The sequence below is a fragment of the Monodon monoceros genome, unplaced genomic scaffold (assembly GCF_005190385.1).
Source record: "Monodon monoceros isolate NGI ecotype Baffin Bay Population unplaced genomic scaffold, NGI_Narwhal_1 Super_Scaffold_18, whole genome shotgun sequence".
In the NCBI taxonomy this organism is placed as follows: domain Eukaryota; kingdom Metazoa; phylum Chordata; class Mammalia; order Artiodactyla; family Monodontidae; genus Monodon; species Monodon monoceros.
Genome location: NW_021703774.1, coordinates 26220336 through 26233918, shown reverse-complemented (window position 1 = coordinate 26233918; position 13583 = coordinate 26220336). Strand labels below are relative to the sequence as shown.

Here is a 13583-nt window from a genome sequence, read left to right as displayed (position 1 = left end):
GTGTTGAAGGCCTTTAGAATTCCTGTCTCAGTTCAGTTGTTCTGTCCAGTTCGAGGGAATACGCTGTGTCTGATTCTGAGCTAAGGCAGAAACAGTTTTGCCTGTCTCTGTACTTAAGAGAATAACATTAAATAAAGAAAACTACTACATTCATTGTTTTCATTTGGGCTATATGTCAGAATTTCTCTGTTAGGTGTCCTGTCCCAAGGAAAATGTGTCAGCCCTCCAGCAGTGGGTACCCGACAAAACAGTCTTATCCATACTTCCCACATTCTGTACCCATGCTCCTGTTCAAGAGCCACCCGCAGGTCAACTCATGTATTTTAATCTGAGTCATGGTTGTTAATTCTGAGACTAGGAATGATTTCTGTGAACTAACACCCATAAAAGAAGAGATGTTACAAATAAGATCATCAAGTGATGGTGTGTCCTAACTATGAAACACTTGAGGATCTCAGCCAACCATGTACCTTATATGGATAATTTAGTAAAGATAAAGGGCAGACACATGTTTCTAAACACATTTGATGGGAAAAGATTTAATAATGATGGACAGCAAGGCCTGTGGGTAGAGTTGTTGAGAGAACAAATCAGGTCCTATGGGTGAGATCAGATAGTTCAAGAAATAAAATCCATGAACTCCTGCTGTGGAGCATGCCTTTCAAATGAAGACTGAAAGCTCTTGACTTAGCAGGTGCAATTCTTTAAATCCATCAAGCTTGGCTGGACTTCATTCTCTAACCCCACCCTCCTGATCTCCAAGGGTGTTTTTAGATTTGCCTTGTGGAAATATGCAACATACAGGACATGTTTAAAACAGAAGGCAAGTATCTAAATCCCAATTAGAAAGCCTGGGGTGGGGGTTGGAGAGGTGGGCAGGGTAGACAGTAGTGAGTAAGGTGTCCTGGAGCCAGGTAGAAATATAAGTAGCTTATCCCAGTTGAGGAAGAACCAGGACTCTGACTCTAAAAAGAAGTCAAATTCATGTTTCCATAACATCTTACGGAAAAACCTGGACGAATTTTTTGGCCCACTCACTATTAGAGAAACCTGCCGGGTGAATCAGGTGCAAGCTGGAACTACAGAGTTGATAGTCATGGTTGTAGAGGTAGTAGTGAGAGATCACATCGAAGTAAGAAAGCAGAGACCCAACCTTTGGGCCTTGTGAGCAGTAAGGGTGAAAGGAAGCAAAGAAAGAAAAAAGTGATCGAAGAAGGAGGAAAACAGCACAGAGCAGTATAACAAAACTCTACATTTAAAAGGTTATTTCAAATCTAAAATGTAATTGCTTTTAGCTGTAGTAATATTTTAGATCATGTGAATTAGAACCACTAAACTCATCACCTAAATTACTTTACTTTAGGTGTTCCAAATATCTGTTGGCTGTGATGCTAATAAATTCATTGCTGTTAAAGGGCAAGTATATTTGCATTTGACTTGTCTTACTTTTATGTTTAAAAACGAATGGTGAACTAAATGGTAATTACTAGCGATAATATTAGCCCAATGACTGACATGTCCATATGAAATCCATTCATTATAAGTTGATAATTTGTCCAAACCAGACTTGTTTGAACTTTTTTGCCAAGTCAAATATTACATTTGAATCATATTCAAATATTACATTTGGATCAGACAGACTTAACCTCTATCTCCATTACTAGCATTTTTCTCTACCTTCCCTTTTCATAAGCCAGTTTCCATCCTTTGCATTACCTCTCTCAGCTCTTCAGTGTACAATTTATTTCCAGAGAAATGAGAGGGAGAAAAACTTACCTTTGTTGTCCATCCTACTCAAACCAGTTATAATTTCATTTCTGTCAGAGAACTGCTTGTAACCACAAGAGAGAACCCTCAGTTTCCTGCACCTTTTTCCATGAGAAAGTTTTTTAGAGCAAACCTAACAGAACCACCAGTGTTTCCTTCAGAGAATCCCAAGGTGTTACTTTTATTGATTTTTACTATGGTTCACAATGAAGCACACTGGAACTTGTGTCATCCACAGCTCTTTCTTCTGCATGGGAGAGAATAAAGGTCAGCATACACAAATCTGTTTAACTGAGGTGGGATGTATAATGGAGACAAAAATGTATTGCAATTCCTTTCCTGTGGTTAGCGTGAGGGTGGGGTAATATTGACTCTTATCTGAATCTATTTATGAAGTGGCTTGCTCGCATCCAAAACAAAGGTCTATTCATCTGTCATTCTAATAATCTTTTGAGTAGTGAATTGTTAAAATCAGTTGCCAGACAGATAATTAAATATTCCCATCTCATTCAGCAAGGAATTTGCATTTCCCTAAGTCCTTTTCCAGAAAACACAAAGGCTAACTGATTTAAACAGCCTATAGCATCTTATTTCTGGGATGGTCTACATCCTTGTTCCTTAGAGTATAATCTATGGACCAGCAGTGGTATCACCTGGGAAGTTACTAGAAATGCAGAATCTCAGGCCTCGCCTCGTACCTGCTGAGTCAGAATCTCTGTTTTAACAAAATTTCCAAGATTAGTAGGGGCGTTAAAATTTGAGAATAACTGCTCTAAGCAGTTATTGTTACCGAATGTTATATGTTACCGAAATCAATTCCCAGTACCCCTGCATGCAGTATCACTGCATGAAGATTTCCTTCTTCAGTGAGATGCAAAACAGCTTGAGTCAATCTATTTCTGGGAAGGTTTAGAGAGCAATAGTCAAACTAGGTTGCTCTCCAGAATCACCTGGAGAGCATGTCTGAAAACACAGATTTCAGGACCTCTTTCCAGGTCTCTTAGTCAATGACCCACTGCTCTGGAACTCTAAAAATGACCCTAATTTCTTGGATTCAGGTTGTGGTTGGCCTGAGTTTTCACAATCAGCAAAGGATACCAATGGGGCCCATGATACTTCTGACAGGAGAGTTGTCAATGAAGGAGGGCATCTCTTGAGGTCTAATTTGAATTCAGGGTGGGAGGTGGTCCTAGTCTTCCAATATCTATATAAACACAGCAGTGACTGGGGTTCCTTCTGAGTTACACTGGAAGCAGCCAGCAAAAATGGTGAAATGAATAATTTAACTTACTAAAATTTCTATCATTTTATAGACCATGATAGCCTTATGTCTGCATAAACCCTAACTAGAAATTATGTGAATTCTTAAAATAGATCCTTACCTGCACAACTGAGTCTCTAGTAGCAATTAGAACTCTGTGTTTTAAAAAATTATTAAGAATGAAACAGTCCAAAGAAATTTGTCTTTACTTTGATGGATTTTCTACAAATTTTCACATGTATCAAATATAAGAGGTAAATCAGTATATTTCAAATTCTGGTACCTTCAGAAACATTTGTGAAGCTGAGTTTTAAAAATAGAAATGCTAGGGCTACACACCAACCCCAAAGATTCTAATTCAATAAGTGATGATTCTGTGATACTTTCGAGTTCGAGAATCACTGAGTTAAATGGTTAAATGTTTGTGCTAGTAAGTAAGGAATGATGATATTACAACTTCATTATGTTTTATTTTTTGTAGATTTGATAAAAAAGAATGCCTTCAGCATGATTTTTTTTACATCATTGAAAAGTAAGAAGTCTTTTTTAACATAGAGTTTTATATTAATGTAGTATCAATAATCTAGAATCAGTTAGTATTTATTCCTATTATCATCAGTCTTTTCTGATATACACATTTATTGCTATAAATTTACCTCTAGGCACTGATTTTGCTGCACCTCACAAATTTTGATAAGTTGTGTTTTCATTTAGTTGAACATATTTTCTAACTTCTCTTAAGATTTTGTCTTTGATCCGTGTGTTATTTAGAAGTATGTTGCTTAATCTCCACATATTTTAGGAGTATTTTGTAATTATGGTTATCTGTTTGACTTTTGTGATACCTCTTTACCCAAACAAAGTAATGGTTTTAATTTTTAAGTTTGTGAAGAGGAAAGATTCTAAGTAATGAAAATGTCTTTTTACAGGTCATATCTGAGGGATCGACCACCTAAACACTTGGTAAGAGAACTATAATTTTGTCAATCAGCCAAATATAGAAAATAACCAAACATTTTTCCTTTTTTAGAGAGTAAAATATAATTGGGAAAAATATGGCTGCCCACTGAGAGTTGATTTCAGAGAAAAGTTTCACCCTGTGGTTCAACTGTAAGTATATTCTCACTAAAAATTTTAACTTATTTTGAAAGTTTCAAAATAAAAGTATGAAAAGAAGCTTAATTAATCATGTATTTAATAATAAATATTTTTGAGCACCCAAATATATGCAACACTAGGTTTTCAGTACTAGTTATGGAGAGTTGGATGGTCCATGGTCCCTGCGTGTTGAGGGAGATTACAATTTAGAAGCTGAGACATAAGTAGGTAAGAGAGCTGAGACTCCTCTCATGGATGCAGACCGTCTCCTAACCCTTGCTTTATCCTCTCTAAATCTCTCCCCAACCTCCAGCACCCCTCCCTGTTATAGGAACTATCTCTTTCTATTTCTTTCCATGTGCCAATAATAACTGAATGCTCGCAAAGAGAGAAACTAGATTACTAAAAAGGGATAGTACATGGGGAGATTTCAAAAATATTATCTCTAACTTAATTTTTATAAATAATGTTTCATAATAAAAATATGAATAAAATGCTACAAGGAAGGCTTTTCCAAGTGATTTTGTGCTAGTTTGCTTGCTTCTCTGACTTTATTCTAGATTTATGATTATAAAAAAGTTACAAAGCTTGTTACAAAATTAAAAATATAGAAAAGTATGAGACAAGTGACCTAGGTTTCTAATTTTTTTTTTTGCTATTATAAACAAAATTGTGGTGAATATCCATTTATGTACATGTATGGACATTAGTCCAGATATGCTATGAGGATAAATTACTGGATAATTTATCCAGTAAATTTGTCCAGTAAATTTATCCTCATGGCAAAGGATAATTACTGCCATGAGGATAAATTACTGGAAGTGAAATTCCTATGAGAAAAACATCAAAATTTTAGTCAATGCTTTCAGCTTTTGGGGTCCTCGGGCTGAAGACAGCTTCTGAGATCTCTTAGGGTGGGTAGGTGTGAAGTAATGAATCAGGCACTCCAATTTAGTTTTGCCATCAGAGCTTTCCCTGTTGGAATCCAGAAGGGTTCTGCCAGCACGTACTGCCCCCTACTTGTAATCCATGACAGTTCTAAGATTCTGTACTCTGCCCTAACCCTCTTATGTTACCCTCCTACAATCCCTCTGTCATGGGTTCTCTGAGCAATCAGGCTAATCTGCTATCTTCCGTAGTTTCAATCTTCTAGACATCTAATCATGCCACTTCTTTTCTTGGGCACCCTAGGCACTCCTTCCCTCACTGAGACCTAGTTTTTTTCTTTGTTTTTTTTTGTTTGTTTGTTTGTTTTATCTAGTGCTTAATCCTCCAGTGGTACAAAAAAAACTCAATGTTCTCTCCCAGAGAAGTGCACTCTTCAGTTCATATCATCATTATTAAACACCTACTTTGCACCAATAACTGTGCTAGGTACTGGAAATTCAAAGATGAATAACCCAGGATTTCTGCTCTCAAGAGCTCAAGAGTCTGATAAATTATATATGAACTGATATGCTAAATGGAACAATAGAAAGGAATTACATGGGTAGTTGGTATTGAAACTGTAAAGAAAAGAATCCAACTCAGCTATGGAAGGGAGAGGGGCTCTGGAAAGTGTTCCCAGAGCATTTGAGCTGAGTCGCTGAGTCTTAAATGATAGTGAATATCTAGCTGAAGGCAGAGGAGAGAAGGAGAAGTGGGGAAGGTAACAGGGAACTCCACTGAGTAAGCCTTTCAAGCAAAAATGATAGAGGAAGAAATTTCATAGTTCAAATGGTATAATGTTATCGGAGCACATAGTGAGGCATGATGTATCAGGAGAAAAGGCTGGGAAACTAGCTAGGTAGAGTCCAGCTCATGGAAGACTTTCTATCCATTCTTATGGTAGAGTGGCATGATTAAATATTTGCTTTACCTAGTTCTCTCTGTAAGAAGTATAGAAGATGAATTTCAGGGAAACATGTCTAAGTAAGGAGACCAGGTAGTAAACTGTAGTGGTAGTCCAGGGAGGAAAAAAAACCCAAATGACTGAGATAGCAACAGAGACAAAAAAGAGGAATCACTTATGAGAAAATTACTCAAAGTAACAGGCAGGGCTTGATAATTGATAGATGTGAGTGCTGAGGGAAAGAGAGAATGAGGAAGATGAATGACTCAAAGGTAATATCGATCAGGAGAGATTTTCTGCAAACTTCTACTACTGTTATCTATCCATCTTCAAGCATCTGTGCCCATTAACTCTGTCTGTCTTCCTGTCACCATAGGTAAAGTATATGGGTATCTAAGGCCTGTCCCTCCATTTGTGAACTGGATACTCACACCCTTTCCTAATTAAAACCACTGTTCCCGAAACTGCCCCCTCTTTCTCCTGCTTCATCAACTTTACCCTGTCTACCGGATCATCATACAAATATACAATTCTTTCCCTCACCAAAACCAAAAACTAAACCAAAACAAAAACCCTCTCTTGACCCCACTACCCCTCTCACTACTATACTCACTGTCACCAGCTCTTCTCCTATCCTCTCCCAAATCTTTCTCAGTCCGAATTTTACCCCCACCACTCCATTGGCACTGCTAGCCCATGTGACCAACGGCCTTGGCCTCCATATTGCTAAGCTCAGTGGTCAATTCTCAGGTCTCATCTTACTTGATCTCATTAACAAGAATTGACAGTTGATTATTTCCTCCTACTTGAAATATTTTCCTTATTGGGTTTCCAGGATATCACATTTTCCTACTTTTCCTGCTACCTCACTGATAGCTCCTCCTTAATTTCTTAGTTTCTCCTTTTCTCCATGACTTCTTAATGTTGGAATGCCCCAAGGCTCAAAGCTTTCTTTTCTTTTATCCACTTCAACTTTCTCTTTCAGTGATGTCACCCAGTCTCATGGACTCGAATGTCTCAATATATTGATAAACCCCAAAACTGTATCTTCAGCCTGAATATCCTCCATTGTATTAGTCAAATACGGCTAGGCTATGCTGCAGTAACAAACCCTAACATCTCTGTGCTTAACCTTTTTCATGTCATAGTCTGACATATTTTGTACCTACATCATCTTGACATGGCCTCCTAGACTACCACTATGAAAGGGGAAAACTGGAAAGAAAAAAAAAAAGACTAGAGGATTTCCTGGGATATCTTAAAGGTTCGGGCCTAGAATTGGTTTACATCATTTCCACCCACATCCAATTATCTGGAACCTAATGCCATAGCCCTAATCTAACTCCAAGGCGGGCTAGAAAATGTAAACAGGCACAGGGTTATTTGGTGAGCACTAACAGTGTCTGCAAAACTCTTGAACTCCAGACCCATAAATCCACATAGATGTTGAATACATAACTCACTTTTCTACTTAGATATTGCCTAGATATATCAAACAACCTGTTCAAAACTGAACCCCTGATCTTACCCTCAAAATCTGCTCCATCAATAGCGTTCCTCATTTCAACTGATATCAACCCTATCCTTCTGGCTGTTTGGGTCAAACTTTGGAATCACCCCAGCCACTCTTTCTTTTATATCTTTCATTCAATACATCAGTAAATCCTATTGGCTCTATCTTCAAGATACCTACAGAATCTGACTATTTGTCACCACTTGAACTGCTACCACCCTGATCCAAGCCATCACTACCTGCCTGGATTATTAAAATAGCCTTTCTGTTGGTCTTCCTGCTTCCACCCTTGCATCTCTATAGCAGCAACAATGAATCATTTTAAATGGTTAGAACACATCACTCCTAAGCTCAAAATGTATAATCACTGAGTAGAAGCCAAGTCGTTCCTCTGATTTACAAAGCTCTATGTGATCTGCTGTCCCTGTTACCTTTCTCCTGGTGAGCTTCACCTCACTTACTTCATTCTACTCACTTGGCCTCCTTATTGTCCCTCAGGTAAGCCAAGCAGATTCCCACCTCAGGGCCATTGTACCTGCTGCTTGCTGTGCCTGCAATGCTCTTTCCCCAGATGTTCACTTAGTTTGTTCTCTCACTTCCTTCAAGTCTTTGCCCAAATGTCACTTTCTTAAAGAGACCTATGCTGACTGTCATATTTAAAATTATAAGCTGCCTCTGCACCACCTTCACTCCTCACCTGTCTTTTTTGTTCATGGTATTTATTACCACCTAACAAATTATACATCTTACTTATTTAACTTGTGTATTGTCTTTTCTCCTCTACTATAATGGAAGTTTCGTAGAGAAGAGCTTTTTATTTAGTTAGTTCACTGCTATATCCTCCAGCACCTAGATCACTGACTAGCATATAGTAAGCAATCAATAAATATTTGCTGAATGAACTCATGAATTTTATGTTTATGGCTTCCCTAAACTGGACAAATTTTAATACCATCAATTGTAATATAAAATAGAGAATAAAGGGTATGCTTACAGGGGAAGATGACTAGTTGATTTTTAGACATTTTGAATTTGAGTCTGTGTGACATCCAGAAGGAGATGTGCAATAAAATGTTAAATTGAAGCATCTGAAGTTCATGTAAACTGTCTGAGCTAGAGATATATTTGGAAGTCAGTAAAAATTTTGTGATATTAAGAATTGTTGTGAGTGATCATAAAGAATTATCGGGGTACATAGGAGGTCCAATTGTACCCCTCTTCCCTGACCAAATCCTGAGTGAATTGAATAATATGAGTCAGAAGATGGATGTTATTACTCATCACTTATTACTGACAAAAAATATATATTGACAGATGTAGCTTACATTTGCAGAAAGTGAACTTCCTGATACTACACCACTAATACTATACCTAACAGGGTTAAAAAGAATCATCTCCCCAGTCACACATATTGTTGATCCACTGCTGGTCTCTAATCTTGGAGGCACTTTAAATGAATAACATAAATGAGAAAAGAACATGTTATCCTACAAGAAATTCACTCATAAGAAGAAAAATGTGAAGCTAAGCCAAGCATGCCCAGCTTATTCTTTTCTAAGTTATCAATCATTTAAGTCAACCCACTTCCCAAGGGGCAAAGTGAATAGAAGAGCAAAGATAGACCAAGAATGTTATACTCATTGAGCTCCCTCCACATAAAAGGAAGTATCAAAAGTTGTGTTTCATTTTAACTATAATATGGAAAATAAGAAGAGTTATGAGCCATAGATTTACCCTACTAAAAAACAAAAAACAAACAAAAAAACCCAATATTCAAAGGTGGTGAGAGGAAAAAAGAGTCTAGAAATAAGAGCCAGAAAAAAACATTCAGAGAAACACAAGGACAACATAGATAATGTGGAATTGTGGAAGCAAAGACAATAGGAATTATTTTTTTTTTGCCTTTGTCTTTTATTTATTTATTTATTTGTTTTGTTTTGGCTTTGGGGTTTCTTTTTTTAACATCTTTATTGGAGTATAATTGCTTTGCAACGGTGTGTTAGTTTCTGCTTTATAACAAAGTGAATCAGTTATAGCTATACATATATCCCCATATCTCTTCCCTCTAGCGTCTCCCTCCCTCCCACCCTTCCTATCCCACCCCTCTAGGTGGTCACAAAGCACCGAGCTGATCTCTCTGTACTATGTGGCTGCTTCCCACTAGCTATCTATTTTACATTTGGTAGTGTATGTATGTCCATGCCACTCTCTCACTTTGTCCCAGTTTACCCTTCCCCCTCCCCACAATAGGAATTTTTTTTTTTTTTTTTGCAGTACGCGGGCCTCTCACTGTTGTAGCCTCTCCCGTTGCAAAACACAGGCTCCGGACGCGCAGGCTGAGCAGCCATGGCTCACGAGCCCAGCTGCTCCATGGCATGTGGGATCTTCCCAGACTGTGGGAACGAACCCGTGTCCCCTGCATCGGCAGGCGGACTCTCAACAACTGTGCCACCAGTGAAGCCCACAATGGGAATTTTTAAGAAAAAATGAGTAAAAGAGTCAAATTCAGAGAGACCTGCTAAACCAACACTGAAAATGTCCATTGGATTTGACATTAGAATAGCATTAGTGAACTTTATAAGAGTAGTTTCTATGAAATGGTGAGGAAAGACAGAAGTCAGATTGCAGGGGGTTTGCAAAATCAAAGGTTTTTATGTAGGGGCAAAATGTAGCCTACACTTTTTCAACTTTTGGTTGAAATTTACCTATAGAGTAAAACACAAAATCATGAGGTTTCTTTTTTTAGGATAAAAGATGTGAGCATGTTTACAATTCAAGTTTACAGTTTACATGTTACAGTTGAGCTTTCTTTAATAAAGGAAGAAAAGTTTAAAATCAGTCATTCTGAATATGGTAGTGCAACAGACTGAGCTCACTTGAATCACTCCCCACCCACCAAAGACACACATAATCCTTGATAAAATATAACAAAATATTTTATGCATAGCCAAACTTGAAAAAAAGAAAGAGCAATCTCTAGGTGATACAAGTAAAGAGAACTCTAAGAGTAGTCAGCTCCAGGTGATCTACTGTAGTCCAGGAATATTGATCCAGGATACTGGTAGTAGGAATTAGGAGATAGGGTTTTAAAGCCTCTGTGGGGCCAGGAAGATCTTTCATAAATCCAGGATATATGAAGACTAGAAAATTCTACTCAATGACCAGAGAAACAAGGAAGAAAGTTTTACCTGCATGAATGTGGGAAAAATATCTCCTGTAAGAATGTTAAATGTCAACCTCGGGCTGTATGTGGACAGGAATCTAAATTTAATGTACATACATAGGAAAAGACTATAGTAATAAAAATCAATAGATGAAAAAAGAAGCTAAAAACATGTCACATAGCCATAAAATCCCTAAGGCTCCAACAGAAGCAATTGAAAAAGCAAATCCAGGGCATAAGACTCCCACTGGAAAAATCAGCACCACCAAAGAATTGTCAATAAATGTTTACCAACCATATGAGGAAATGGGAGAGTTAGAAGATAAAACAAATTGAAAGATAGGCCCAACAAAACTAAAAATAACAAAGCAATCTGAACAATACATAAAATATTGTTAAAGAAAAGTAAAGAATAAAGAAGACAAATAAAACAAACTATAACAAAAAATATGACTATGAAAAGAAAGTAGCGGGACTTCCCTGGCAGTCCAGTAGTTAAGACTCCACACTCTCAATGCAAGGGGCATGGGTTTGACCCCAGGTTGGAGAACTAAGATCCAGCATGCCATACAGTGTGGCCTAAAAAAAAAAAAAAAAATCATATAAAAAAAAAGAAAAGAAAATAGGCATATTTTAAAAAGATGGAAATTCTAGATATAAAATCATACCTATTAAATTCAAAATTTTAGAGATGATTACAAACCACTAAAGATATGGGTAAAAAGAGGGTTACCAAAAAAAAAAAAAGAGAGAGAGAGAGAGAGAAAGACATGGAAATCAACCAGAATGCAGCACAAATAGTTAAGGAGATATAGAAATAAGAAAGAAGTTAAGAAACAATTGAGGAAAGAGTGACAAATTCTTCTAACATGTGCCTAATAGTTTTCTCCAGAAGAAGAAATTAGAGAAAATGGGTTGGAAAGGTAAGTGAAACTCAATCAAATAAAATGTGAAAACTTTCCATAATTTATTAAAGGGCTAAGTCATCAGAGTGAAGATTGACACAAAGTCTTAAGTAACTCAAAATGAAATCATAGAACACAAAAGAAAAAGAGAAAATGTTTATATGCTGCCATACAGATAAGATAGATTACCCACAATAGACTGCCACTTATATTGAGAGATTTCTTATCAGCAAAAATAGGACAAAAATAATAGAATGATATTTTCATTGAGCTGAGGGAAAAGAATGTTAATCTTAGATTGTATATCTAGATAAACTTTTATTCAAGAGTAAGGGTGAAATAAATACCTATGCAAATAAAGAGTTTACATTAAAAATCCTTAATAAAAACAAAACAAAAAACTACTGAAGGATTTTATTCAATAAGAAGAAAAATAAGTCCAAAAAAGAAAATAATAAAGTAGAGGAATCAATCATAAGGAAAGAAATTATTGGTTAAAGTAAAGAAAGATAAACTGTAGAAATAAATTTTAAGAATAATATCTTTGATGGATGTGAAAACAAGATGGAAATGAAATACTACTACTCAACATGTGGAATTGAAGCAAGATGATTAGAGTTAAATTATTCTGAAATCTTAGCATTGTTTAGGTGTGGGGTCAAGACTTTTAAGGTGAAGAGTCACTAAAAGAAGAATAGAAAGAACAAAGTGCGGTTTTTTTTGAAAAAAGATTGATAAAAAGAAAACTTAATGAACATACAAAATCCCATTTTCTTTTCCTCCAGGGCACACACCTAGACTCTGTTTCTAAACATGCTTTGCAGTTAGGTGGGGCCATATGCCTGAATACTGCACAGTGGAATGTGGACCAAAGTGTCAGATGACCAGTCAGGCTTGGACTCTGCCCCCCATAAAAAAAAATTAAGTTTTGCATAATCCTCCCAGCTATCTCTTTTTATCTTCTATCATCTGCCAGTTTTGGAGAATCCAAAAAGGACTCAGAAACATTATGGTCTACTAAATGGAAAAAGTCTGGGTTTCTAAAGGATTATGTGGAGCAGAGCATCTCCCCTCCTCTAATTCCACCCACAGTGGACCATAAAATGAGTAAGGAATAAACTTTATTGTGTTAACTTACTGAGATTTTAAGTATTGTTGCAGCAATGAAGTTAGACCAACTTAAACTATTGAGCAATGCTATAGATGAAAAGAGAAAAAAATATAGGGTTAGTAAAAAGAAAAAGTTACATAGTAGAAATACATATAAATATATTAATAATGACCAAAATTTTAAAGCACTTACTTCTATATTAAAAGACAATAATTCTAAGATTGCATTTTTAAATGAAGTCAGGTATACGTAATTTATGAGAGAAATATCCAGTAACTGTTAGACCTTAGAAGAACGTTCAGCAAGTTGAATTCAAGATCAAAATACAATAAATTAAAATGTCTCTATACATCAGTAAATGCTAACTAGAATATATAGTTGACCCTTGAACAACCCTCCATGTACATATAATAAATAATAATAGTAATAATAATAAAATAATAAAATTCACATATAACTTATAGTTGGCTCTCTATACATGTGGTTCCTCCATACTGCTGTTCCACATCTGCGGATTTAAACCTACCACAGATTGTGTAGTACTGTAGTATTTACTATTGAAAAAATTCTGCATATATGCACACCCACACGGTTTAAACCCATTGTTTTTGAGGGTAAACTGTATAATAGAAAAATTATTCCATTCACAATAGCAAAAATAAAATAAAGTAGAATAGATTTAATAAAAGTTGTACAAGACCTGTATAGCAAAATTTATAAAACATTATTAAATACATAGAAGAGGACTATAATACTTGAAAAACTATACCACGTGTTTCGATAGAGAGACTCAGTATTATAAAGGTATCAGTTCTTCTCTAATCTATCCATAACTTAAATGAAATTCCAATAAAATTTCATCAGGGTTTTCAGCAGAATTTAAGTAGGTCCTAAAATTTATATAGAAAAACAATGGGCTAAAAATATCCAGACA

General features: G+C 36.2%; 1 protein-coding gene across 1 annotated transcript in view; it reads left to right on the top strand.

Moving 5' to 3' along the window:
- CATSPERE (catsper channel auxiliary subunit epsilon) overlaps nt 1–13583 on the top strand; it is a 220738-nt gene that overhangs the window by 159458 nt on the left and 47697 nt on the right. The window contains exons 13-16 of the mRNA XM_029226890.1: nt 1364–1416; nt 3510–3560; nt 3958–3991; nt 4059–4138. Of these exons, the coding sequence (XP_029082723.1) occupies nt 1364–1416; nt 3510–3560; nt 3958–3991; nt 4059–4138 (218 nt within the window). The remainder of the gene's footprint in view (nt 1–1363; nt 1417–3509; nt 3561–3957; nt 3992–4058; nt 4139–13583) is intronic.